At 35.8% G+C, this 26,464-nt stretch overlaps 1 protein-coding gene across 4 annotated transcripts in view; it reads left to right on the top strand.

The window, feature by feature from the left end:
* Caap1 (caspase activity and apoptosis inhibitor 1) overlaps positions 1-26,464 on the top strand; it is a 160,266-nt gene that overhangs the window by 65,469 nt on the left and 68,333 nt on the right. For all 4 annotated transcript variants that reach the window (XM_023723510.1, XM_004638551.2, XM_023723511.1 and 1 more), the window contains exon 5: positions 4,791-4,864. In XM_023723510.1, the coding sequence (XP_023579278.1) occupies positions 4,791-4,864 (74 nt within the window). The remainder of the gene's footprint in view (positions 1-4,790; positions 4,865-26,464) is intronic.

A 26,464-nucleotide genomic window follows, 5' to 3' on the forward strand; every position in this document is an offset into this window, starting at 1 on the left:
TAGGCTAATTTAGTAATTTCACACCTTTAATCCCAGCATCTTGCACTTTTTTTTTTCTTCTATATTTAGGACATGGTCTACAGGGTCTCACTACATAGATTGGACTCATAGTGATTCTCCTGTTTGCAGCCTCCCAAGTACTGGGATTGCAGACATGTACCACCATGCTCAGTCTCAGTCACCATCTCTGTGCGCCCCGCGAGTGGGGCTGGCACAGCATGCTAGGGATCGAAGCCCGACCGCTGTGCTCTGCCTAAACAGGTGCTTTAGTCTGCTGAGCAATCAGCCTGGCCCAGCATCATGCATTTAATCCTAGCAACACAACTGTAGATCCAACCACCTCTGAAAAACACCATCTGTCACCACCTGAGGTTTGGACAGGGGCAACTAGAAACAAGTTATAATGTCCCACATTTAGAAGTATCTTTTAAAGCTTTTGTAATCCCCAATTGTAATTGTTCTTTTTTGCAGTACAGGAAATTCAGCTCAGGAGCTCTCTATCACAGCACTATATTTCCAGCCCTTTTTGTTTTTTTTTTATTTTGGGACAGTCTCATCATGTTGCTTAAGCTATACTCAATTTATGTTCCTCTTCTCTCCACCTCCTAAGTAAACAGGGATTATAAGCATCTCATGTGGCATGAAGGGTTGTTCTTAAGTTTCACAGATTTTCCCAGTTTATCACTCGATTTAAAGAAAGTACATGGAATTATAGAAAAGAGAATGGAAGGCTGGTGTGCTGGCACACTCCTGTAATCCCAGTTCTTGGGAGGCTGAGGCAGAAAGATTGGTATAACTTCGAGGCCAACCTGGACTACAAAGTGAATTCAAGGCCAGGCTGAACTGTATAGTGAAACCCTATCTCAAACAAACAAACAAATAAAAAAGTGGATAACTCACTGTTTTTGGATAAAAGAGAAAGTTGGACTGATGTTGGCTTGTGAATTTAGCTTTTGGGATAAATACAGAAATAATTGTTTTCTTTGTAGTTTAAGATCATGCTTGTAAGTTAAGTGGCTTTAAAGAATACTGGGCTGGGCTGGGCTGATATAGCTTAGTGGCACAAACACCTGTCTGGCAAGCACAAATTCCTGAGTTTGATTCCTGGTAGCAACAAAAAAGAAAAAAGGAAGAATATTATACAGCAGGTAAGGGAGTTAGAATAAAAATGGGTTTATTCTCCAGGGATTGAACCCAGGTCCTTTACTTGCCAGGCAGGTGCTTAGACAGCCAAACTATCTCCCTGACCCTATTCTTTTAAATGGAAAGAAATGGGGATGTCCAGGTAACTCAGCAGATTAAAGTGCCTGCTTAGGCAGATGCAGGGACCAGGGTTCAATCCCCTGACTACCCTGCCGGCCCCACTCCCTGGGGCGTGCTGAGATGAGACTGAGACTGGACTTGGTGGCACAGGCCTGTAATCCCAGCGTTTGGGAGGCTGAAAACAGGAGGATCACTACAAGTCTTACCTGTGAAACCCTGTAGACCCTGTACTAAATACAATAAATAAATAAATAAATAAATGGAAAGAAACATAAAGATCATTGCACGATTTTTAATCCAAATTAGCTTTGGCAAGTTTTTCTTTCCCTCTTCCTTGCTTCTCTTTCACTAATTGTTATAAAATTATTACTTAGTTTTAAAGTATCTGATAGAAATATTTAACTGTAATTGTTTTAGTTTTCTTAATCTTGCCATATTTTATCATCTGATAGTAAACTTATATTCTTATAACTAAGAATAAAAAGGCCTATATATGTTATTTTCTTACATTTTAAGATATCTCCCCCCTTTTTTTGGTACCAGGGATCGAACTTAGGACCCTGTGCTTGCCAGGTAGGCGCTTATGCTGCTGAGCTATCTCCCTGGCCCAGACATTCCATTTTTGGTCCATATGTTGGCTTTCGTGCTGCTTAATGCAAATCTATAGATTAGAGAACCCTGAACCTATGTGGTCATTTTAATTGTTAAAACCTACATATTACAAAAATAATCCAATATTTATTTTTAAATTTTAGATGATTAAAAGGTGTTTCTGGTTGCTCTTGTTTTATTTCAAATAATAGTGATGTAAAAACATCTAGTTTTTCACTTTCTGGCCACAGGGTGGTGTCCTGTATCTACTGTCTGAAATTTTGTTTGGTGCTTGCTTCAGCAGCAGTACACATACTTTCTACCTGGTAATGTCTGTAGCCTGATCAAGTCAAACTAGGGAATAGAATTTTATATAAATTCACATTGGTCATGTATATAAATTATTTTGACAGCAGATGGTTTTTATAGAGGAGTCTAATTATATTTGGAGGGTTTTTAAGGGACCTAGACCAGATTTTATTATATTAATATACTTAATTGTATTTGGAAATAGTTGTATACCTATTACATATAGGCCTTATATAGATTTGCTTATAATTTTTTTCTCATTAATAGATACTAGTTTATAGATTTGCTTATTATTAAACTTTAAACCCAATTGCACGTGGTTTTTTTTATACATTTGTATTTTTGTGAAATATTTGAGGTTGTTACTATACATCATGTCACTTTGACCCTGAGTACTTTATTGTATTTTTTTCAAAAGGTGGAGCTATAGGGCTGGGGAGATAGCTCAATGGTTTAAGTGTCTGCTTGGCGAGCAAAAGGACCCAGGTTCAATTTCTGATACCATATGCTGTGATGACTTGGGCACCCAGCTGGCCTTTGAAACTGGGTATGGTGGTGCACATCTGTAATCCCAGTGCTGGGGAGGCTGAGATAGGAGGATCACTATGAGTCTGAGCTGCATAGTGAGACCCTGTTCCTAAATAAATAAATAAATAAATGGTATAGAAGGTAGAGATATTACGTGATAAAATCATAAATAGCAAAGGAAATTTGCTATTAAGAAATTTAATATTGATAGTTTTACTATTTTACTATTTGAGTTCAGTGGTTTTGAACTTTATCTCTTGTAACTCCTTTAATCTGGAATATTTCCCTAGGTGTTAGTCTTTTGGCTTTTTTTTTTAAGTTTTGAGGATCAAACTCAGCCCTGCACAGACTACACGAGCATTCAACTACTGTGCTATATCCCAGCTCCTTCTGTCTTCCATAACATTGACATTGATCTCCACTACAGTGTAACTGATTTCCACTTTGGATTTGTTTGATAATCCCTCATAATGTAGATTATGCATAGTTGGTATACTTAGGTGATGTGTTTGTGCATTCCTTAAGGTGTTATATAGGTCCATATTTTATTGGTGATGTAATATGTCATTGTGTTTTGTAGATTTATTTTTAACTGATACAGAAAAACTCAAATTGACTGGACGTGGTGGCACACACCGGTAATCCCAGCTCTTGGGAGGCTATGAACAGGTGGATCACTATGAGTCTGATCTAGTAGTGAGACCCCGAACACCCTGTAGACCCTTCCCTAAAACGCACACACACGAAGAAAAACTCAAATTATATACATTAATTGGGTACCATGTGATATTTCAGTACTTCTTGGGGAAAATGTAAATGCATATATGTAGAGTTATGTGCCAGTTGAGGATGTGTGAAAGTGAACATTTTCTTTAAACGATGATACTTCTTAATATCTCAAGTAGGTAAAAAAAAAATCTTAAGTTGACTGGAAAGTTTGAGATAGCACGTTTGAACTTTATTCCTTGCAGAGTCCTATAATTCTGTTCCTGGATCATCAAAGAGAATGGTCGATGTCCTCTTTGGGATGTACCAGTCATTTAGTGGAAAGGATAATACCTGAGTAGGGCTATTAGATAGCAGAGAAGTATAAAAAAGTGGAGAAATGGTTATTATGAACCTCCCACATGTCTTAATACCCAAATTTTATAATCCCTGGTTTTGTGCTTATAACGGTGAAGTTTTAATATAAAATAAACATATATATCCCCAATATATTATCTGGAAACAATGTTTTATAAACTTTTCTAGGAAATGATTGCAAGTGGTTTTGTTTGTTTGTTTTTTTTTTTGTTCTTAGCTTATTTGAAGGACTTATTAGTATTAACCAGATGGAAATATGTAGCTTTGTGGGCAGGAAAATTGCTTAAATATTTATTGCTGAGGCTATTTTTAACAAACTTTACCAGGCAATAGATACATCTTTTGAAGAAAATAATCTCTTCTCATATGAATATTTACAATTGGTTTACTGAAATTTTTTGCTTTAAAATATTTTTAGCACCAGTGTCAGGATGGTATAATTCTGTTTACCAGCATTATAATACATATACTGAAGCATCAGTTTATTTGTAGCTCTTTTGCTGAACATAGTGAATTGAAACTTTTTTATGATCTTACATTTAATCCATTTACTTTGATTACATATGTATATTGCATATAAAATATGTATTTTCTGCAGACTTTAGACATCAAAGCATTTGAGGTATGAAATTAGATGAATATAAAGTAATTTGAATGCAAAATGCCCATTAAATTTAACAGTAGAACTTGAAATATTATTGGATACTGCTGAGAATTATGATTTCTCTCATCAGCTATCCTGCAGAGTACTGCAAGCAAGAAAAAATTACCTCCTTATTCCTTCCAGGTTTGACCCTTGATTTTACAAAGAAATATAGGCTTAACTAGAAAGCAGTTAGTTGTTTTCTTCTGATTCTTGTATACATGTTTCTGAGTCTCCAGAATATGCTAATTCTTCTGGGGCTCAGAAGAATTCACTGTGTCTTCCCAAGTACCTAATGATTCTAAGAATGTGAGCAGTAAATATGTGGTTGGATATAGTTTAAAATTTGTTTTTATCTTTTTTCATTCCTCAGACAAGATTCCTGTATAGATTCTGCATCATCCTTGAGAGAGAACAAGCAACCCGACGGTTTGGAGTTAAAACAAGGTATGGATCAAGTATTTAATTTTTGGGTAGCATTCATTAGTAATAAGTTTTCACAGTGTTTCAACTCACTCCGTTTTACAGAGAGGTGAATAGAATCACTTTTTTGATCCAAGAGGAAAGAGTACATATTTTATTTCATGATTTTTTTTTTTTTAAAGCTACTGGAATAACTGGTTACACCTTAGTGATACATAGTTGGAAGCAGATGCCACTAGATAAATTTTGAATAGTTTTAATTTGAGAATTTCAATTATACATGCATTCTCAGTTCCAAGACTTTGAAGATCTATTAACTGGGTAGCTTTGGGTTGTATGTGGGAGGAAGACAAAAATCAGTAAATTTTTGAAGTTAGCCTTTTTTCCCCTAGAGATATTTTGTCCCTACTTACCTTCTTATTTAGAAAAACAGATTCCTTTCTTTTAAATCAGTTTTTGACATAATCAAAAATAAAGTGGTAATGAACTTATTTAAGTCTCATAGATTAATAGGCCCAATCATTTTTAAGCATCTTTTTTATTTTCTTCTCTAGTAGGAAAACTTGAAAGTAATATCGGTGTTTCTTACTCACATACCACCTCACATTCCTTTTTCCTTGTAAAATTAACTCAAAGCGATAAGAATCTGTTGAAACCAAGAGGATTATCTATTATGTAGTCACTTAATCTTTGCTGATTTAAAATAGTTGTTATAAACTTGAGTTATAGGAACTTCTTTGGTAGACAAAAGTCATCAGATTTTTTAGGCATAATTTTTTAAAAAAGTATAGTCTGTTAATAGCACTTAAGTTGAAAAAAGTTGGATAATTAATTTCATGATTTGTTCAGATTATGTGCAGAGGCTAAAATTTAGGTTTTCTGTAATTTTAATTTATGTGCAGTGCGTTTGCTAATATTTCTGATAGTTTTGGTAATTTTCAATGCTTTTCAGAGTCCTCTTGTATTAATTAGCCTCATAAATAATCAGACAGAATTATGTATTTGTGCTATGATTTCAGAGTGTTTTGTTTTGTTTTGTGTTATTGGGGATTGACCTGAGGGTCTTTGCATTGAGCTATATTCCCAACCTATTTTTAATTTTTGAGACAGGGTCTTACTAAGTTACTAAATTGTCTGGGCTGAGCCTACACTGAATTATAGGCATACACTACCACACCTGGCTATATCTTTTGTGCTGTGACTCCAGATATCCCAATGAATATAAACTCGGGTTCACATGTTCATTGGCATTTATTTGTCACATATAAATGTGAGCTTAACATTTACATTATTTTTATATAATATAATCACAATCAGATATACTGTTAAACTTTAGTATATTAGACCACACAAGTATTTTTTCTTTATTTCTTGCCTTTTTATATCAGATAAGTACACAATAGAATGTACTGTTAGATTATCTGGTGAGATAATAATGTTATATTAAAAAATAGAAAAGCTAGAACTAGCAGGCTGACTCGAGTTCCTAAGGAAAAAGGGATAGAGACTACATTGTCTAAATTAACAAAGATTGCCTTCTATGGGAAGATTATGATAACTTTAATAATTTTTCTGAGTTTGATCTGTGGTGCCACAAAAACAAAAAAGCAAACACCAGCTACAGGGGAATAGAGAGGAAAAGAAAAGACCTAAGTAGCTATCAGCAAGAATCATGATGGTGTCAAGCAAGGTGAGACAACACAAAATCAGGGAATATCTGTAGAATTCATGCTTATTTTGTGACTGTTCTGTAGAAAATGGTTAAGTTTTTTTCTAAGAGAGTTGGGAAATATATGATGATTTGCTGCATAATGGGCAAACATGAATTACTTAAAAGATTATTATGTAGAACATCTCTCAGGTAAATCCTAGCATAGCTGAATTTTGAATGATGTAGTAAACCACTTGCAGGAAGTTACCTTATCAGCTGCAGCGTGTATAAGGAAATAGAAATCCTGGTTAGGCTTAATCAAGATTATTCCTTTTTTTCTAAGGGAACTTAATTACTGCCTATTTGTAATATGCAAAACTCAAAAATCTAATACTGTATCTTTCACTTTTCTTGCATAGTTAGCTATTCTTGCTTACAGTGAGCTTCGAATAAAAGGAATATAATGCTCCTTGCAAATGCCTTGTCATTTTAGTGGCTTGACCTTTTGAGAAAATTCAGTGAAGCTTATTTAGTACTAAAGTAGACCTTTTTCTCAGTAGATCAAAATAGAAAGCAGCATTAAATTTTCTTTTTGTTCTTTCACGAAGTAAATCTTATTATATGACCTATTATAACTGTGATACTGACAAAATTCTGTAAATTATATTTTTAGTTATTTCATCTTCTAAAAATGCTCAGATATTACTCAAATCATTCATTCAACTAGTACTCAGTTATTAGCTATGTGTAACTTGAAATTGGTACTTTTTGTTTAGTGTTGTTTGCATTCATCTTCTTGATAGGAAATAGGTCTGTTATCAACAGTGCTGAAAATGAGTGTCACATTATACACTAAAGGTGGTTTAGGATCTAAAGGTATTGTGTGCCTAAGCACAGGTTGTGTAAGCCACCTGGTGGCACTGTTGTACAGCAAATTCGAGGAATCTTTGTATATTTGGCCCTGCTCTTGAAGTTCCTTTCAGACTGCTAGGTTTTGTAAAGACCAGTGCCTTGTGCATCATTTGTTAGGAAGAATGTTTACTAGACATGTTCCTAAGTTTTTAGTGGAAGCACAGTGAAATGTATGAGTTTTTCTGTTATTTTGAATTTTTTTTCTGTGCCAGAAAAAGAAAACACTAGTTTTTAGGCTGATAGTTTCTTGAAACACACTCATTTGAAAATAGTCCTTAAAATAAGTTTTAAAAAAAACTATGTAGTGTATCAAATGGTCAAATCAGTAAGCAGATAATTATATTTACTCTGAACCTTGAACATGAGTTTTCTCATGTAATAACTACTCTGCCTTGTTAGGGAGGGACATGCAAACACACAAGATAATGCAACATGGAGTTTTGTTTTGGTCAGACTCAAATCTTACCACTTTTAAAAAATGCTTTAGTTGGTCACTGTGATTGTATTTTGGCCTTGAGTTCATGACTTAGGGAGTGCTAAACAGCTTAAGAATTATCTTACTGGGCCGGATGTGTGGCTTAGTGGTAAAGCATTGTAATAAGTAATATAAACTTACATTTTTAAGATTTTCCCTTTTAAAAGATAAATGTCTTACACCTACAAGGGATGACTGAAAGATACAATAAATATTTAAATTTAAAAAACTTATCACAGTAAGAGACACATGGCCAAGAATGTTTTATTTTATTGTAATTTTCAAATTTAAATATGTACTCTATTTTCTGACCATGCCTCATTGATTAAATGTTTGTTTTCTGTTGAGTGAAAACATTGCTGTGTCCCCATCTACTGTCTTCACCAGCTTCTGGCTCTTTCCCAAAGTCAAAATGAACATAAAAGGTGAATATTTTCGATCCACTCAGTATATATCAAGGTGCAACTAGAAATACTCATATAAAGGACTTCCAGAGCTGCTTCAGAAAGTGGCAGAATTGGTGGGATGTGTTTGAAGTGTGTGTGTGTGTGTGTGTGTGTGTGTGTGTGTGTAGGGGTGTTTTTAATGACAGTTTTAATTATAATATTGTAATAATTTAAAAAAATTAATCACTTTATATTTTGATCATACCCTATATGTAATTGTAGTAATGCACATCAGACTCCTTTTTTTCCTTCCCCTCCCCCCTCATTCCCCTTCCTCCCTCTTCCCCTTTCAGGGTCTATCAGGTAGGTCAGGCTAATCTTCACCTCACTGTGTAGCCCAAATTGGCCATGAACTCAGTGATGGATTATAAGTCTGGGCCCCACTTGGCTCAGTACACATCACTTTTCATCTAAATAAAATAACACTTTCTGGGTGGATACTTAAAAATGCTTTCACTGATCATGTGATGGGACACTTTTTAGGCTGTCAAAGAATTCCAGGCTGTAGAGCATGGAGAGATGTTGGGAAAAGGGGACACATTTTCAGTTACAGTTTCAGTTAATTCTTAGAATAAATTCGGGGCTGGGTATGGTGATGCATGCCTGTAATCCCAGCATTTGGGAGGCTGAGGCAGGAGGATTTCCATGAATTTGAATCCAGCCTGGGCTACATAGTGAGTACAAGGCTAGCCTGAACTTCATGATGAGACCCTATCTCAAAAAAAAAGAAGAAGAAAAAGGGCTGGGGAGATAGCTCAGTAGAATAAGCGCTTGTCTGGCAAGCACAAGGGCCTAAGTTCAATCCCCGGTTCTGCCAAAAGGAAAAAAAAAAGAAAAAAAGTTCTAAAACTGCTGTATAACATTCTGACTGTATAATAATGTGTCAATTATATACTTGACATATGCTACAAAAAATAAAATGATAGATATTAATTAGCTTGATTATATCACAATGCCTACATATATCAAAATTGTAAACCATAAACATTCATGGTTCTAACTTGTCAGTTATACTTTAAAACTAGGGACAGTAAATAATTGATACTGGATTACTGCTCTCTTTCTTCCTCCCCCCTCCCTCCCTGCTTCCCTCCCTCCCTCCTTCCTTCCCTCTCCTTCCTCCTCCTCTTCCTCCTCCTCCTCCTTCCTCTCTCTCTCTCTCTCTCTCTCTCTCTCTCTCTTCTTTCTTTCTTTTCTGTATTAGGAATCAAACTCAGGACCTTGTGCTTACCAGGCAGGTGGTGTGCCACAGAACTATATCCCCTGTTATCAATTTATTTTTATTTATTTTTTTGATTTATTTTTAAAGATTAAAGATTCGGCTACCATTTAGCATAGGTATTAAATATAAAATCTTTATCAAACCACTTGAATTCTTAAGGTGAGAGATAAATTAAAAAACCCTAATTCTTGTTCTCATTTTTTGTTGATATTATTGTTCTAACAGTACTATAGTAAAGAAGCTTTAGTAGGTAAACAGATACTAGAATAGAAATAATGAAAAGTGAATTTCCAGTTAAAAGAGTTCTTTTACTGAAAAGAACTTCACAGTGATAGATGAAACAATAAAAGCTATCAAAAAAGTTATAAAAAATCTGATCATAAGAAATATTCTGTTACTGCTTTGTAAAAGAAGAAAATGATCTTTAATTAAGGCCAAGTTTTAGTGTTTACTTTCTATATATTACCACAGAAATCTCTCAGTTGGCAAATGAACTGTATTGCTTCTTTTTTTGAAGACGTAAATTGCAGGGATGAATGTTGGCCTTGTAGAGACCGAAGAGAAAGTATTGCAGAGCATCCTGGAGTTGGGAGCCGAGTTGTTTGTGTGCCATTGTTCTGTTTGAAATGTTTATATCTGATTCCTTTCCTTCCTGGCCCTTTTTTTCTCTCTGTCTTTATCAAGTAAGTACACATAGAATTCACATTGTGAATATGAGCTTAACATCTTCAATGCATTTTTAGAGACTTGTTCTGTAGAAATAATGTCCATTTCAGCAGTTGGTAGAGGAAGAGATTGTGATGTAACCATCAGGAAAATTTAAGACTTAAGTATTTACATTTACTTTTCATTTCCTTGGCCTTTTTTAAAAACAGCAATGAAACCAAACAGATTCTTCTCCACTTTTAGATTTGTGCTAGGGTGAAAATTACATTTTGTGTGGTAAGTTAGTCCATACTGCTTATGTACCTTTTGAAAGCACCTCTATTACTCTTACGCATAAGACTTTTCTAAGATATAAGGGGGAAAAATAATTTGGCAAGCTTTTTCGCATGTACCATACCCATGTCTGTTTAATGGAGAATGAAATTATGCAAGGTTTTATTTTGTTAGAAGAAATGTTTGTTAGTTTCCATATTTCAGTTATGTCCATTTAACATTCTAACCTCTGATGTATAGGATCCTAGACTTACTTCCAGGGCAACTGCTTCAAAAGTTGTGTCTCTGAAGCTTCATAGTGTTGGACACAGGGCTTTTCAGACATTGCCATCCATGTCCACTTTATCAGGGAAAATCTGTCCTTTCCAAAGGGTGTTTCCAGCAGAGGGAGTGATAGCAAGCACTGTTCTTGAATTCTAGTTTTGCACAGTCTACAATTTAATGGCAGTTTTGGCTGCCATTACCATATAGTTGATATACATTGACCTTTTAGCACTAAATTTTTAACTAAGAGAGGTTTTCTTTTGTTTGAAAAATTTTAGAAAAATTGAAAATTGAGTAGAAATTCCAGGGCCAGGGAGATAACTCACTTGCATAAGTGCCTGTCGGGCAAGTACAAGTTCTTGGATTCAATTCCCCATACTAAAGAAAAAAAAGAAAAGAAATTCCAGAGAATTCTTATATACTTGCTTGCCACTTCTCCCCCAGTGAGCCAGTCAATACATTAACTTATGTTTGTAGTTCACATTCAGGTGCACTCAGTATTGCATGTCCAGTGTGTTTTGATAACTGTTTAATGACATATATCTACTATTATCGTATCATACCAATCAGCTGCTTTAAGAATCTTGTATTTCAGATGTTTGATGCACTCTCTCTCACCTAAGCCCTGGCAGTCTGAGTTTTCACTGAGTCTGTTGTTTTGCCTTTTCTATAATCTAATACAGCTGGAGTCATATAGTACATAGCTGGCTTTTTCACACTGGCTTCCTTCACTTTGTAGTATGCACTTGAATTTTTCACTTCTTCCATGTCTTTTTTAATGCCTCAATGGCCAGGACTTCTTACTGCTGAATAATCTTCCAATGTACAAAGTACAAAAGCAAGATTTGTCCATTCATCTATTGAAAGGTGTCTTGGTTGTTTCCAGATTTTGGCATTTATGAATAAAGCAGTAATGTAGAAATTTTGGGGTGGACAGAACCCGTGTTTATTTTATTTGTTTATTTTGTTTTGGAGGCAGGGTCCCCCCCCCCCCCAGAACCGGGGATTGAACTCAGAGATAGGGTTTTATTATAGAATTCAAGATGATCTTGGACTCACTTTGTAGCCCAGGCTGAACTTGAATTTATAACAATCCTCCTTCCTCAGCCTCCCAAATGCTGGGATTACAGGTGTGTGCTACCACGGCTGGTTCTGAAACTCATTTAAATAAACACGAAGTGGCTTATTCACACTGTACTTTTATAAGAAATCAACAAACTATTCCAAAGTCTATCATTTTGCATTTTCACCCACAGTGAGTGAGAATTTTTGTTACTTTATATCCTTGTTAGCATTTGATGTCAGTGTTTTGGAGTTTGGAATTCTAATAAGTGTGTTGTAGCCACTCTTTTTTTTTCCCCCCCTTCAATTCTTTAAAGATATATTATGTCAGACATCTTTTCATGTCCTGAATTTGCATTTGTGTATCTTTGCCACATTGCCTTTTTAGATATTTTGCTCATTTTTAAATTGGCTTGTATATTTTCTTACTTTGTTGAGTTTTAAGGAGTTCTTTGTATATTTTGGATACCAGTCTTTCCACCAGATGTATTTTGTGGATTTTTTCCCAACATGTAGTTTGCCTCTTTTAGCATCTTAATATCTATTATATTTAATAAATCCTTTTTAGGTATACATTTCCTACATATTGTATTTAATTGGTGGGATGGGCCCCCATTATTTAGGAGGCCTACCAGCAAATACATTTAGCCTGAGCCAATATTATGATCTGTGAAACTTCCACAGTAATTCCAAATCTGTTAAGATCTGGAACATAAATTTGAATATTTAAATGCATTGGTTTTAGAAATGGATGAGTTTCAATTCTGGTTGTGCTACTGAGAGCATGTTCCTTTAAAGTATGTCCATCAGCCTTTGTATTTATAAAGTGGGTATAACAAATGTGTCTGTTGTGTTGTGCTGGTCTAAGAACTGAATGAATTAACACATGTAAAGTGCTTTAGAGAAGAACTTAATGTAAGTTAAGTGTTCCATGTTAACTCCATATTTCTATCATAATTATTTTTGCCTTATCATTTTAACAAGCTGTTGTTTATTATTGTTGTTATTATTATTATATTATTATTAATGTATTGGGGATAAAACCCGACATGCTTTGCCTCTGAGCCTTGTACCCAGCCCTTTCATTTTTTTATTTTGAAACTGGGTCTGAGTTATTCTGGCTGCCTCAAACTTGCAGTCTTCTTGCCTCAGCCACCCTGAATAGCTGGGACTGCTAGTGTGCGTCACTCTGCCTGGCTTATTTCTTTATGTAGCTTGCATTTATTGTTTCTTCTGTGCCCCTTAGATTATAAAAGATGTGTTTAATATCTCTTCTGCATGATATTTCTTCAGATTTGTAGCTGATCCCTTTATCCAGTAAAATAATTATTGTGTTGTGCTAGGCTCTAGGGGTAACAAGATAAATAAAATGGTCCTGACCCAGGAGGAATTTCTCTAGTAAAGGAAAGCATGAATAAGTTTTTTCATATCCACCTGTGTTCAGAACCTCTTTCTTGTTAAAATGAATGAATGAACTTTCTGTGCTGCCAGAACCAGCCCCTCAGTTTATATACTGGTCCCATTCCTTTTTTTTTTTTTCCCCATTCCCTTTTGATACCTGCAGTTGTTTCATTTCTCTGGTTAATCAATGTCCCCCTTCCTGTGAACTGTTGCCAGCAGCTATTTCACTGGTTATTGCTCAGTACTCATCTTGACCTAACAGTAACCCCTTTCTTCATTCTGTCTTCCTGGGCTCTTTTCTTAGTTCCCTTTGCATCCGGCTCCCCTCTTCCTGACTTCTAAAGAATGAACGCCCCAGGACTTGTTCTTTGAACTCTTTTCTATATTCCCTAGGTGGTAAGCTTATGTAGTTTCAAGAATGACAGCTATTAATTTGTTTTTACAATTTAGGTTCCTTTCAACCATTTACGTGTCCAATTTAATATATATCCAGTGAGCTTCTTAAGAGTTAATGTGTCCTGTAGTATATCCTAGATCTTACCCTCCCTGCTGCTCCCCAGAAAGTAAAAAACCAAAAACATCAAAATCTTACTTCTTCCACCATATTCATCTCAGTAAACAGCAATCACATTCTTTTCAAAGTCTAGGACGTGAGCCTTGCAATCCTTTTTGATGCTGTCCTTTTACCTCGTGATGAAATCCTGTTAGCTTTGCTTTCAGGATACTGAGAAGCCAGCCATTGCACGCCTCTCCTCAGCCTTCATTCGCAGAGCATCCTGGACCCCTTATCTTTAGCTGTGCTCCTCTGTGGTCTCCTTTTTACACAACAGTCTGAATGATGACTTTAAAATGTAAGGATGTCATGTCACTGTTTTGTCAGAGCCTTTCAGTAAAATAAAATCTCGAGTCTTCTTTGCTTGGGCCAGTAAGTGTTAACTTGCGACCCACCACTTTTCTTCTCACTTTGCTACTCTGACGGCTTGGTTCTGGCACTCCAGACACTGTTGTATCGGGGGTGTCACCTTGGGGTTCTCTTTACTGGTCTGTTACTTCCCCAGATTACCCTTTGGGTCTCCTACACATCATTTATAACTGATGTAACCTAATTTGCGTAGATTAGTTAGCACTATTTTTTTTCTTTTTTTTCCAGAGCTCATTAAATTATTAAACATAGAATTTTACTGGGAATTGTTGCTAAATTTATTGTACGACAGTCTTGTACAAGTCACTTTCTTTTGACAATCAGAACTATGTTGCTATGTCAGATGTCTAGTTCAGAGCATATCTCAGAATATAAATGAAAATCTGTCAGTCATGATTGCAAGTTTTAATACTTGTGATCTAATGTGTCTGTGCCTAGGATTTAAATTCATTTACACTAGTGGTGAACTCTTACATATTCTTTTTCCTGTTTTCTTTTTCTTTGAAAGAGCAGGCATCGCCAAGTCTGTGAAGTGTCTCCAAATCAGTTTCTGTTCTCCTCACCTCTTCTCTCCGTGTTCTTACCATGGAGCTGATTATCATCCAGTTTATGTCAGTGCTGCCTATTTATTTACTTCTGTTTTGATAGTGCTAGGTACTAATTTTTCAATGTAGTAAACATTTAGGGTTATTATAATACTAATTAGACATAGTCTTTATCCTATAAGCTGTCCATTCTCTGTATTCACTTGCTTCTATGTGACTGTCCCCTTCAAATGGAGATCTTTATAGGCAGAGGGGTATGTCTTGCATTCCTCTGAGTCTTCAGTGCTCCATCATCATAGGTAGAATTAAGCCTTTTTAAAAAAAAAATGTATTTGGTTGTTGCAGAGTCTCACTATGCAGCTCAGACTTGTGGTGTTCTTCCTGCTTTCAGCCTCCCCATCGCTGGGGTTACAGGCATGCACCACTACACCTGGACTTTGGCCGGCTCAGCTCACCCTGGAGTGGGGCTGGTGTGTCATGTGGTGCGGGGATCGAACCAAAGTCTTTGCGCTTGCCAAAGCAGGTGCTTAGGCTGCTGAGCTATCTCACTGGCCCTGTTTTTGTTTTTTGAGTCAGGGTCTCTCTCTATAGTTCAGATTGGTCTTGACCTCATCATGTAGCCTAGACTGACCTCAAATGTGAGGTGATCTTCCTCAGCCGCCTATATACTAGGATTATAGGTGCTGTGCCGCACCACTATGCTTGACTATGAGGCGGACTTAATAAATGTTGAGTAAGGAGATGGGTGATGAACGACTTTCTGGTACTGAATATGTGTTATTCTTAATACAGGAGATGGAAGCAAAATAGAGTATTAGTTTCATTTTCCTGTTATTATTTTAATGCCTACTTTAAAGAATATTGTGTTTTTATGCTTGTTTTCCTTCTTGTCTTACCTAAATGGAGTCATTTGTTTTTGTTTTCCTAAGCCTTTAGCTTTTTTTTTTTAACACATATAAAATTCATACCAGTCATACCAGTCTGTTAATCATATATATATATATGATCATTATATATAATTATATATAATCGTTATACATATAATCATATGTGTATATAATCATTATATATGTAATCATTTTATGTATGTATTTGGGCCAGTGATATAGCTCGGTGGCATAAGCACCTGCCTAACAGTCCTGAGTTTGATCCCTGTTACTGGGATATGGATATATTTCTCTGTAGCTTACATTACTCAGACTATCCTTCTGTATGGGAGTGTACCTTTTCTCTGACAATTTTGAACAAAACATGCTGGACACTTTTAAATGTGATTTTCACCTTCACTATGTGAACTCTTAAGATGACATAGTTTTGTTTTGTTCTGTTTTGTTTTCTTTTTTCCCCAGAAGGTCCCACTACTGTTTCACATATCTTCTCATATGGAAAGAATTAGTGTGCAAGTTACTGCTTTCATTATTTTTCCTGTTTATTCAACAAGAATTTTCCTAGTTTTAGGGAAGGATTTCTGTCTGTTTAATGAAATACACTGCCATCTTCCTGCATACTGATGATAGATAAACAAAAGCAATGGTACAGGAAACATCAATTTTGAAGTAGACAGTGAGATTCCATACATCTTTCTTGACTGGGAAAATGGTAGTGTGTGTGTGTGTGTGTGTGTGTGTGTGTGTGTGTGTGAGAGAGAGAGAGAGAGAGAGAGAGAGAGAGAGACAGAGAGAGACAGAGACAGAGAGACAGAGAGAGATTGGAGGGTTGAATCCAGGGATCGAGGGTCTTTTCACTGAGCTATCTCCCTGGCCTTTTTTATTTTGATATGCAGTCTTGCTAAGTCACTCAGTTGCCCAGGCTGGGTTCAAACTGTGGTCCTCTTGCCTCAGGCTCCTAAAGTGCTAGGGTTACAGCTGTTTGCCACCATGCAAGGCTGTGTGCATCTCTTTTGAATAAGTTATAAGAGCTCTTTGGGGAAAAATGTTGACTAATTTTAAATTTTAGTATTTGGAAGGGTGGGTGCTAAGATAGCTGTCCTAACTTCATTTTTTTTCTCCTTTGGAGTCTTTTCATATTTTTTCTTAAATTTTGATATCATACCTTTATTCTATTGGAGATTTATTTAATCAGATATTAGTAGAAATGATAAGTGATTTTTAAAGATTTTTCTTAAAGATTCTAGTGAAGAATTGCTCTCATGCGCCAGCCTGTTATTGCACCATGGGAAGCTTACAGTATTCATTTAGTTGTTATAAGAAAGTAGCAGGTTCTTTTTGTGCTTTTTATTCTGGAATGCTGATATATTCAGAGACAGTAATGTTGAGTACTACCATTTATACTCACCACCTGTGCACTTTGTTCTCATAGGCTTGCATACTTGGGTACTGAGCTTAGAGCTAGCACTTTATCCATTTATCCCTCACACTTGCAGTTCTTTCGGTTACTGTCACCTGTTGTAACCATTCTTGATGATCTGTCCCATATGATGTATTTGTACAGATCTCCTTGACATTTCCTGGTTGCCTTGTGTGTTGTGAAATTCTTTTATATTTTATATTGCCCAGTTTGGCACTGTCTCTGCTTTCAACATAGCATAAGTACTGGGAAAGCAAAACCTAGGACTAAATGATGCCACAAATATTTTGTCACTTATGGTAGCCTTTTGTAAAGCCTACCTCTGCTGTGGACTTCACAGCATTGTCATGGGATATGTGATAGATATATATTTGTTGATTTTTGTAATAGCATCTGAATGACAAAATTTATTGGATTTGTAAGTTAGGCTAGTATATACTCATGTCAGAAAGTCAGTGCAGACTCAGCAGAAGTTAATCAAGTTGGCTTCCTAAAGCACATTAAAAATGTGTGTTTTATAACTTAGAATTTAGAAAAGCCAGTATGATCTGCTGTTAGGGAAAACAACCCATAGAGACATATCAATGCTGGCTCGTGTATCATAGACTTCGCTACTAATGAGAGATTCCAGCAGGTCAGCAATACTGGAGGTTGTGGAGAGCTGAGATTCAGAATTTAGAAGAAAAGGTGGTAGAAAGTGTCACTTTGAGTGGCATAACCATGGAACATGAATTGTTTAAAATCAGGTGGGAAAACAAAAGACAAGATGAAGTAAAAGTGTGATCTGTTTAAAACCAGATCTACAATTGCTTGCTAGGAATATTTTATTTTATGTCTTCATGTTTCTCATTTATACTCCTGTTCTCCTCCACAACTGTTATTTTGAAGTAAATCACAAATACTTTTAGTTGATCTGTAAATATTTCAGTATTTCCATATAGAGCCCTTAAGATGGACTGACAATGATATTGGACTTTATGATGGTCCAGAAACCGTGTAGATCAGTGCAGTCTGTAAATAAGAGATCTCTCCTTAAAATGCAACCATACTGCCTTAACAGTAATTTCCTAATATCAACAGATATTTTAAAAACATTCAGGGACCAGGGAGATAGCTCAGTAGAATAAGCGCTTGCCCGGCAAGCACAGGGACCTGAGTTCAAGCCCTGGTTCCACAGAAAAACAAAAAAACAAACAAACAAAAATTGGTACATAGAGTTAGAAGACATAATGACAGGGAGCCCCACAAGATGGTGTTAGTGGCTTTATAGGAAGAGGAGCCCTTCTTGCTCTCTCTCCCTGTATGATGCCCTCCACCATGTTATCACAGCATGAGGTCTGCACCAGATGTCAAGCAGGGGCCTATGCTGTCTTCTCTGTGGGCTTCCCAGTCTCCAGAACCAGACAGACTTCATTGTAATTTCTGTCTTAAATATTACTACATTTTACTGTAATGACAAAATGTACTAAGACACTAGTTCAATAATGCTTTTGTTGGCATCTTCTGGAGATGTTTAGACTTTTTTTAAACCCTTTAATTTGATATTTAACGGTATCTTGGATGTCATGCTGTGTATTTGGCAAATGCTTTCAGAATAAACACCATCACCTCGGTTCATTTTCCTCTTAGATCAGTTTTGCACTTGCTTTCTCTTTCCACTGTCTCTTTTCTTGCTTTCAGACTTATCCTGCTGCTTTGTTCAAGATGTTGCTTCAGGGTTGGCATGTCAGTTAGCAAGAGTCACTCTGTAAACGCATTGTCCTGCTGCATATTTTTGTCCTTTTTTTGTCTGTATATGATCTGACACACTTGCATATTTTTAGCCCCTCTCCCGCCACAAAAAGGTAAGACAGGGACTTTTTGTTCATTACCATTCTCTTAATGCTTAAAACGGTGTCTTGTAGTAGTAGGTGCTCACTAATACTTGTGGAGCTAATTATATTAGGTTGATGTTGAACTTTATTCTTTACCCTTCCTTATATGTTAACCATTTCTGCATATTGTAAATTTATTTTTCTTTTACCATTTGAGAGATTTCCTTAGTATTATCTTCCAGCAGCCACTGAATGTTTTCTTTTGATAGCTGTATTTTTTTTTCATTTCTTTAAATTTTTTATTATTTATTCATTTGGAACAAGGTCTCGCTGCATAGCTTGGACTCAGAGGTGATCCTCCTGTCTCAGCTTCCCCAGCGCTGGGATTACAGGTGTGCACTACCACTCCCAGTTTAATGGCCGGCATGGCATGTAAGGGATCAAACCCATTTCCTTGTGCTTGCTGGGCAGGTGCTTAGACAACTGAGCTATCTCCCCACCCCTGTATTTTTCACTTCTAATAGTTTTTATATTTTGGCCTTTCCCGCTATATTCATTGCATCTGTACTTACTTATAGCTGCAGAGTTGGCTTCATCTCTGAAGGGTGCTGTGTGTTCTACCTCCCAGTGGGTCATTGTCTGATCCACGAATAGTCTTTAATTCTTTTGTTCATCTCAGTTTGTCATTTACTGTAGTTGGGTTCTGCAGTAGGTGGCTTGGGTTTCTGCTATGGCTTATGAGACCCTATTTCTCTAATCCACCTTCTTGATGGAAAGTGGATGGGGCAGCCTCTCCATAGAGCACTGAGTGCTTTTACATACGGCAAAGGGAAACTTATAGAGATCAATCAGAGCAATGTCATTTGAGTGAATCTAATTTATTTTATGCTTTGCTCCCCAACCAACTCTTGCTTGCTTCCAAGACAAAGAAAGAATTCTACTTAGCTGTGGTATCTTCATCTGTGGCTTTGCTCTGCTTTTATTTTTCTGTCAGTTTTATCCTGTCTTATGTTTTGCAAAAATCCCGTGAGCTGTTTTTATTTTTAGGTATTTCTTATTTATTTGTTTTTTGAATAATTTTATTGAGAAACAAATAGCAATGAGAGTTTCAAAACCGATTGCTAGCACAGTTTCAATAATTCATACATTGTATATTGTTGTCTTAGTGGTTATTCATTGTATAAGATACAGACATGATATCCTGTCCACAAACAATATTAGAACAAATCTCTGTATTCATTGAATTAAGAAAATGTAGCTGTATATCTATCTTAACTATTTTGAGTATAGAGATATAAAATGGTCATTCATTTGTATCCTGCTTTTTGGGTTAGTTTTGTCAGAGAAAGGCATTCTGTTGTCATATAAATATTGTAGGTGCTTGAATTCAGCAAAATATTCCAATATAGTCCAGTAGTCCATAATAGTAGTAGGTTTTCTGTAAGACTGGCAATGTCAAAAGTTGTTCACTTGAGTCTTTTACAGCTCAGCATATTAATATAACTTTACTTTTTACACTTCATTTTTATACTTTCTGCTGGATCATTAAGACCAAGAAAGAGCAAGACCAATATAACAAGAGATGTAACTTTCATATCTGATAAGGTCAGTCAGATCCCCTCAAGATTTACCTTGAAACCCTATTCCTCAGTTTATAGATCCTTTGTCATTGTCAGCCATGTGATTGAGTTATGGCCATTGCTTGGCCAGTTTAGGTCTCTGTGAAAGCCTAAGAGAATGTTCTCTCTCCATGTGACTCTCCTTAGGCACACTCTACATCATTGATCACTTTTCTCTGTGGCCTCATAATCTCTTTGATCAGAAAAATTTGGGATGCAACTAAGTTACATGATGTTACAGTATAGGATCTCCTATGTCCTCAGTCTTCACTGACCTTGAAAGGCTAGGGCTAAAATGTTGGCTGTCCTTGCAGCCCTTCTTTTTCTCTAATCTGTGGTCTGCAAATTTAGGTTGTTAACCCTCCAGAAGAGAAGCTTATTATTATTATTATTAACCTACAACATAGGCAGTTGAGCTTAACCTCACTATCTGTCTGAATATGAAACATTTAGACATAACATGGAATAGGTATTTTCCATCAAGTGTTGATATGTTAAATTTTAAATCCCTCGAGAACTTGAAGAAAAAAAATTTAAAGAGTGAAAAAAATATTAAAAAATAGGAATTAACAGTTACATATTTTTACACAGAAATTTAGAAATCTAACCACATATAGCCTTATAACAAGACAGTCCTGTGACTTTTTTTTCTTGTCGCTTGTTTTCTTACTCCTTTTTTTTTTTTTTTTAATTTACTTGTGAGACAATATGGCAGTATCTGGTATGTCATGACAAGCAGTACATATTTGGAAGACCAGAATGACAGGCATTCCAAGCATGACCCTACTATTACACATTGCTATCTTCAGTGCACTTGCTTAGTTCACAGATATCAGCAAATACAGTTAGTCAGGTTGAGAATCCTTCTAATTAACTGCTAAGTTCAAAAACATGCTGAAGATTCTCAGGATCATGCCTTAACCATCTTGTGCTTATAAATGTAGGGTTTTGCTCCGTCATGTTTCCTAGCTTTTTTCCTTGCTTTCTTCATTGTCTAATCCTCAAGTTCTTGCTTTCCTTTTAATTGTGTTATACATTTCTATTTCTATTTCTTCTTTTGAGTTCTTATACTAAAGAGACTATACGATATTTACATATGTCTGTCTGTTTTATTTCAATTATGAGTATATCTTCAAGTGGCATCCACTTAAATACAAAGGCTTTGAGTTTATCCTTCTTTATAGCTGAGTAATACTCCATTGTATAAAAATACCACATCTTTTTCATCCATTCCTCAGCTGACGGGCATCTTGGTTGTTTCTAAGATTTGGCTATCACAGATTGTGCTGCTATAAACATAGGTACACATATATCACAATGATATGACGTTTTCAGTTCCTATGGGAAAATTCCCAGTAGGGGGATAGCTGGTTTGAATGGGATTTCCAGTCCTAGTTTTGTAAGGAGTCTCCACACTGATTTCCATAGTGGTTACACCAACCATAGTGGTTCCCCACAGCCTCTCCAAATCTCTAACATTTGTTGTTGGGTGATTTCTTTTTTTTCTTTTGGTAGTACAGGGGATTGAACTCAGGACCTTATGCTTGCCAGGCAAGCGCTTATTGTACTGAGCTGTCTCCCTGGATGGGTGATTTCTTTATGATAGCCATTCATTCTGGGGTGAGATGTTATCTCAATGTTGTTTTAATTTGCATTTCACGGATGGCTAGTGATGTGGAGCATTTTTTCATATATTTATTTGCTTCTTTAATTTTGTCCTCTGAGAAGTATGTGTTCATCTTGAATGCCCATTTCTGGATTAGGTCTTTAAATTTTGGGTCCTTAATGTGTTTTAGTTCTTTATAAATTCTAGAGAGCAGACTTTTGTCTGAGTGCTTATTAGTCAAGATTTTTTCAAAATTTGTGAGTTGTCTTTTCACTTTGTTGGTAATTTCTTTTGACATGCAAAAACGTCTCAATAAGAGGAGTTCCTAGTTGTTAATTCTTTCAAGTGTTACCTGTGTGATTTGATTTTTGTTCATGAACTCTTTGCCTACCGCTATGTCTTTAAGAGTTCTTCCTACTTTCTCTTCCAGGAGATTTAGTGTTTAGATCTTTAATCCATTTTGACTTTAGCTTAGTGCATGGTGATGGACCTGGGTCATGTTTTAGTTTTTGGCATGTAGAGAGCCAGTTTTTCCAGCACCATTTGTTAAAGAGGCTATGTTTCTTCCAGTAGGCATATTTGGCCCCTTTGTCAAAGATAAGATGGCTGAGTGTGTTCCTAGAGGCTTTTGCATCTTCTAATCTATTCCATTGATACTCGTCTACTTTGTTGCCAGTACCATGCTGATTTTATCACAGTAGCTTTGTAGTATAATTTCAAGTCAGGAATTGTAATGCCTTCTGCCTTGTCATTGTTGCCTAGGATGCCTTTTCTATTGTAGGTCTTTTCTGGTTCCAAATAAGTTTTAGGAACGATTTCTCTAGGTCTGGGAGGTATGTTGGTGGTAGTTTGATAGGGATTGCATTAAATCTGTACAGCAATTTTGGGAATATGGCCATCTTCACAATGTTGGTTCTTCCTATCCATGAGCATGGAATATATTTCCTTTTTCTGAAATCCTCTATGATCTCTTTTTTAAGAGCACTGTAATTTTCCTTGAAAAGATCTTTGACTTCATTAATTAGATTAATTCCAAGGTATTTCATTTTCCATGGAGCTACTGTGAAAGGTATTGTTTCTCTAATTTCCCTCTCAGTAAATTTGTTATCCGTGTAGAGGAATGCTATTGACTTTTGGGTACTGACTTTGTGACCTGCTGTGCTATTAAATTTGTGTATCAATTCTAGTAGCTTCCTCCTGGATTTTTTGGGTCTTCCAAGTAAAGTATCATGTCATCTGCAAATAATGATAATTTAACTTCTTCTTTACCTATTCTTATTTTTTTTAGTTCTCTCTCTTGTCTCATGGCTATAGCCAATGATTCTAGAACTATATTGAATAGCAATGATGATAGAGGACATCCTTATCTTGTATCATGTCTGAAAGTAAAAGATTTTAGTTTTTTCACATCTAGAATTATGCTAGCTGTTGGGTTGTCATAGATGGCTTTTGCCAGATTGAAGTAGAGGCCATCTTTTCCAATTTTCTGAATGACTTTGAACATGAATGAGTGTTGGACTTTATCAAAAGTGTTTTCTGCATCAATTGAGATGATAATGTGGTTTTTAGATTTGGCTCTGTTGACATAGTGTATTACATTTATCAATTTGCATATATTGAACCATTCTTGCATCCCTGAGATAAATCCTACCTGGTCAGGGTGTATAATCTTCTTGATGATTTGCTGTATTCTATTTGCTAGGATTTTATTGAGAATTTTTGCATCTATGTTCTTGAGGGAGATTGGCCTGTAGTTCTCTTTTTCAGTTGTATCTTTCCCTGGTTTTGGTAACAGTGTAATACTTGCCTTCAGGAATGATTTTGGGAGGATTGCTTCCTTTTCAATTTTGAGGAGTATGGGGATTATATCTTCCATAAATTTCTTGTAGAATTCAGCTGTGAATCCATCCGGACCTGGACTTTTCTTTATCAGTAGGTTTTTTTTATTGTATTTCGTATTTCATTGGCTGATATTGGGTTATTGAGAATTGTTATATCTTCTTGATTCGATTTTGGTAATTTGTACCTTTCTAGGAATCTGTCCATTTCTTCTCTGTCTTCTATTCTGTGAGAGTAAAGATTCTCAAAATTTTTTATTTTTCCTCTTCTTTCAGATATTTATTTAAACCTTGAAAAAATTAAGCAGGCTATGCAGTAGTGTCTTTATAAAGCTCAAACATTTAGTTCACAAATTGATTTTTAAGTTTTTTTTTTTACTATAAATCATAAGAGTACTATGGAAAAATTTTTTCAACTTTGTGAAAATGAATTCTTAAGCTCTATTAATGTAGATTTTGTATTACACATTTAATTTTTTACTGCTGATTAGATTTCATTTGAAGAAATACATATATGTTACCCTTAGGATTGATTTGTGACTTAGATTCTTAAACTGTATGGAAAGAGAAGATGCTCCTGTTTGTGGAATTCCTAAATGACCACTCACATCTCCCTAGAGAAAAAACATCACAAAAATATGGTATGTGCACACACGCACGCATGCATGCACGCACACACAGAATGGGCATTCAGAAGAGCAGAACATAGCCATACTTAGATTTTAAGGGCATCATTAAATGAGGCATCTGGGGTAAATTCATTTTGTTAAAATCATGTACAAAGTTTATTTCTTCCAATTTGAGGACCATAACTGGTAGTAAAAAAACTCCACAGCTCCTAATATCAGTAATGAGCATAAATTATCTTTTAAATGTATTCATATGCTTACAAATTATGCTTTTAAAACATGTTACTGATTCTTGTTCTATGAGGATGATGAAAATTAAATTGAAAAGGCTTGAAGTATGATTTGTAAATCTTCAACTAATTTGTTGTGTCTTATATATGTCTGCGTTTGTGAAATAAGATACTCATGCTGACCCATTCATGCAGTTATACCATGCTGTGACATCCGTGGTACAATTACTAGGTTAGATGGAACCAGTGAATGCATTTACCAGTTTTGAGTTACAGAGAAGTCAGTCATTTGGATTCAGGATAGTTTTGAATGTAAACAGAGAACACCAACTCTTTGCAGAAAACCACTTCTTTGGAGGTGCAATAGACATACTATTTTATTTTTTACTTTTTTTGTGGTTGGCTCAGCGCCCTCGGGGCATGTGGTGCTGGGGAGCAGACTGTCCCCTGCGCCTGCATAAGCTTGCCTAAGGAGGCACCTTGGACTGCTGAGCTATCTCTTTGGCCCCAGACGTTCTATTTTTAATATAAAAAAGAAGTAAGGCAAAGCCCTAGTTAGAGACATAAAAAATATAAATTTGGAAATATTTCTTATATTCTCCTTTGAAATCTTAGAGGACTGGGGAGATAGCTCAGTAGAATAAGCACTTGCCTGGCAAGCGCAGGGTCCTGAGTTCAATCCCTGGTACGCAAAAAAAAAAAAAAAAGAAGAAAAGCAAAGAAATCTTAGCACTGTATATGTAGACATTTAATGCTGAATCTCTAATGCATTGCTATTTATTTGTTACTTATTTTTTGTTTTGTTTTGGAGTCTTACTTTGTAGTGCAGGCTGGCCTTGAACTCACTATATAACTCAGGCTGGCTTCAAACACTTGATGATCCTCCTGCCTCAGACTCTCAAGTGCTGGGATTACTGGCATATGCTTCTACATACAGCTGCTGATAACTTTAAAAAATAAAGATTTTATTGTATAAGTTCAGGGCAGAGTGACTTTATAGGTATGGTTACTTACATAAGTTTATGCAAACAGGCTTAAAAATGATCTGAACTAAGTGTGAGTTTGTAGCTTAATGCATCTTAGCCACTAAAAAAGTATTTGAAAGCTATAGACCTCTTCCTCAAAGGGCATGGGGAGAGAGGAATACATTCTCCTTTGAAAAATTGTCTCTGCACACTCCCATATGTCCCTATAGTCTTTTGGTATAATTATAGCCTTGTTGTACTTGTCAGTGACCGTTAGCTGGATTTGCCTGTCTGTCTTTAGGATAGATTTCATTAGTATAGATCTTCACTTAATTAATAAAAATGACATACATTCTGCCATTATTTTTTTTAAAAAATCCTGCATTTAGATTCAAAGCAAAATAATTTTATGAAAATGTGTCTACTTGTAATTTTGTGATTAAGCATATGTAGGAGTGCATAGTTGTGTCATTAGACATTGTTCCTTGGACCTGCAGCAATAGTAAGTGAACTTCAGTTATGTCTGGACATGATAAATATATTTCTTTTCTCTAAAACATTTGTTACTAAATAGGTTGTTTGGTTAAAAATATTTAGTAGAACATGATTTGTTGATTTATAATATATGTTTTGTGGCTGGTGCTAACAATAGGGAATTCTTTTGGCATTATCATCCAGGTGATGTATACGTTAAGCAAAAAGCTAAGTGGAAACCATATCTTATGGGGGAAAAGAGACTTACTGTCAGCTTATATTGTTATGTAGTCTTAACTTATT

Source organism: Octodon degus, unplaced genomic scaffold, assembly GCF_000260255.1.
Source record: "Octodon degus isolate 3935 unplaced genomic scaffold, OctDeg1.0 scaffold00099, whole genome shotgun sequence".
Lineage (NCBI taxonomy): Eukaryota > Metazoa > Chordata > Mammalia > Rodentia > Octodontidae > Octodon > Octodon degus.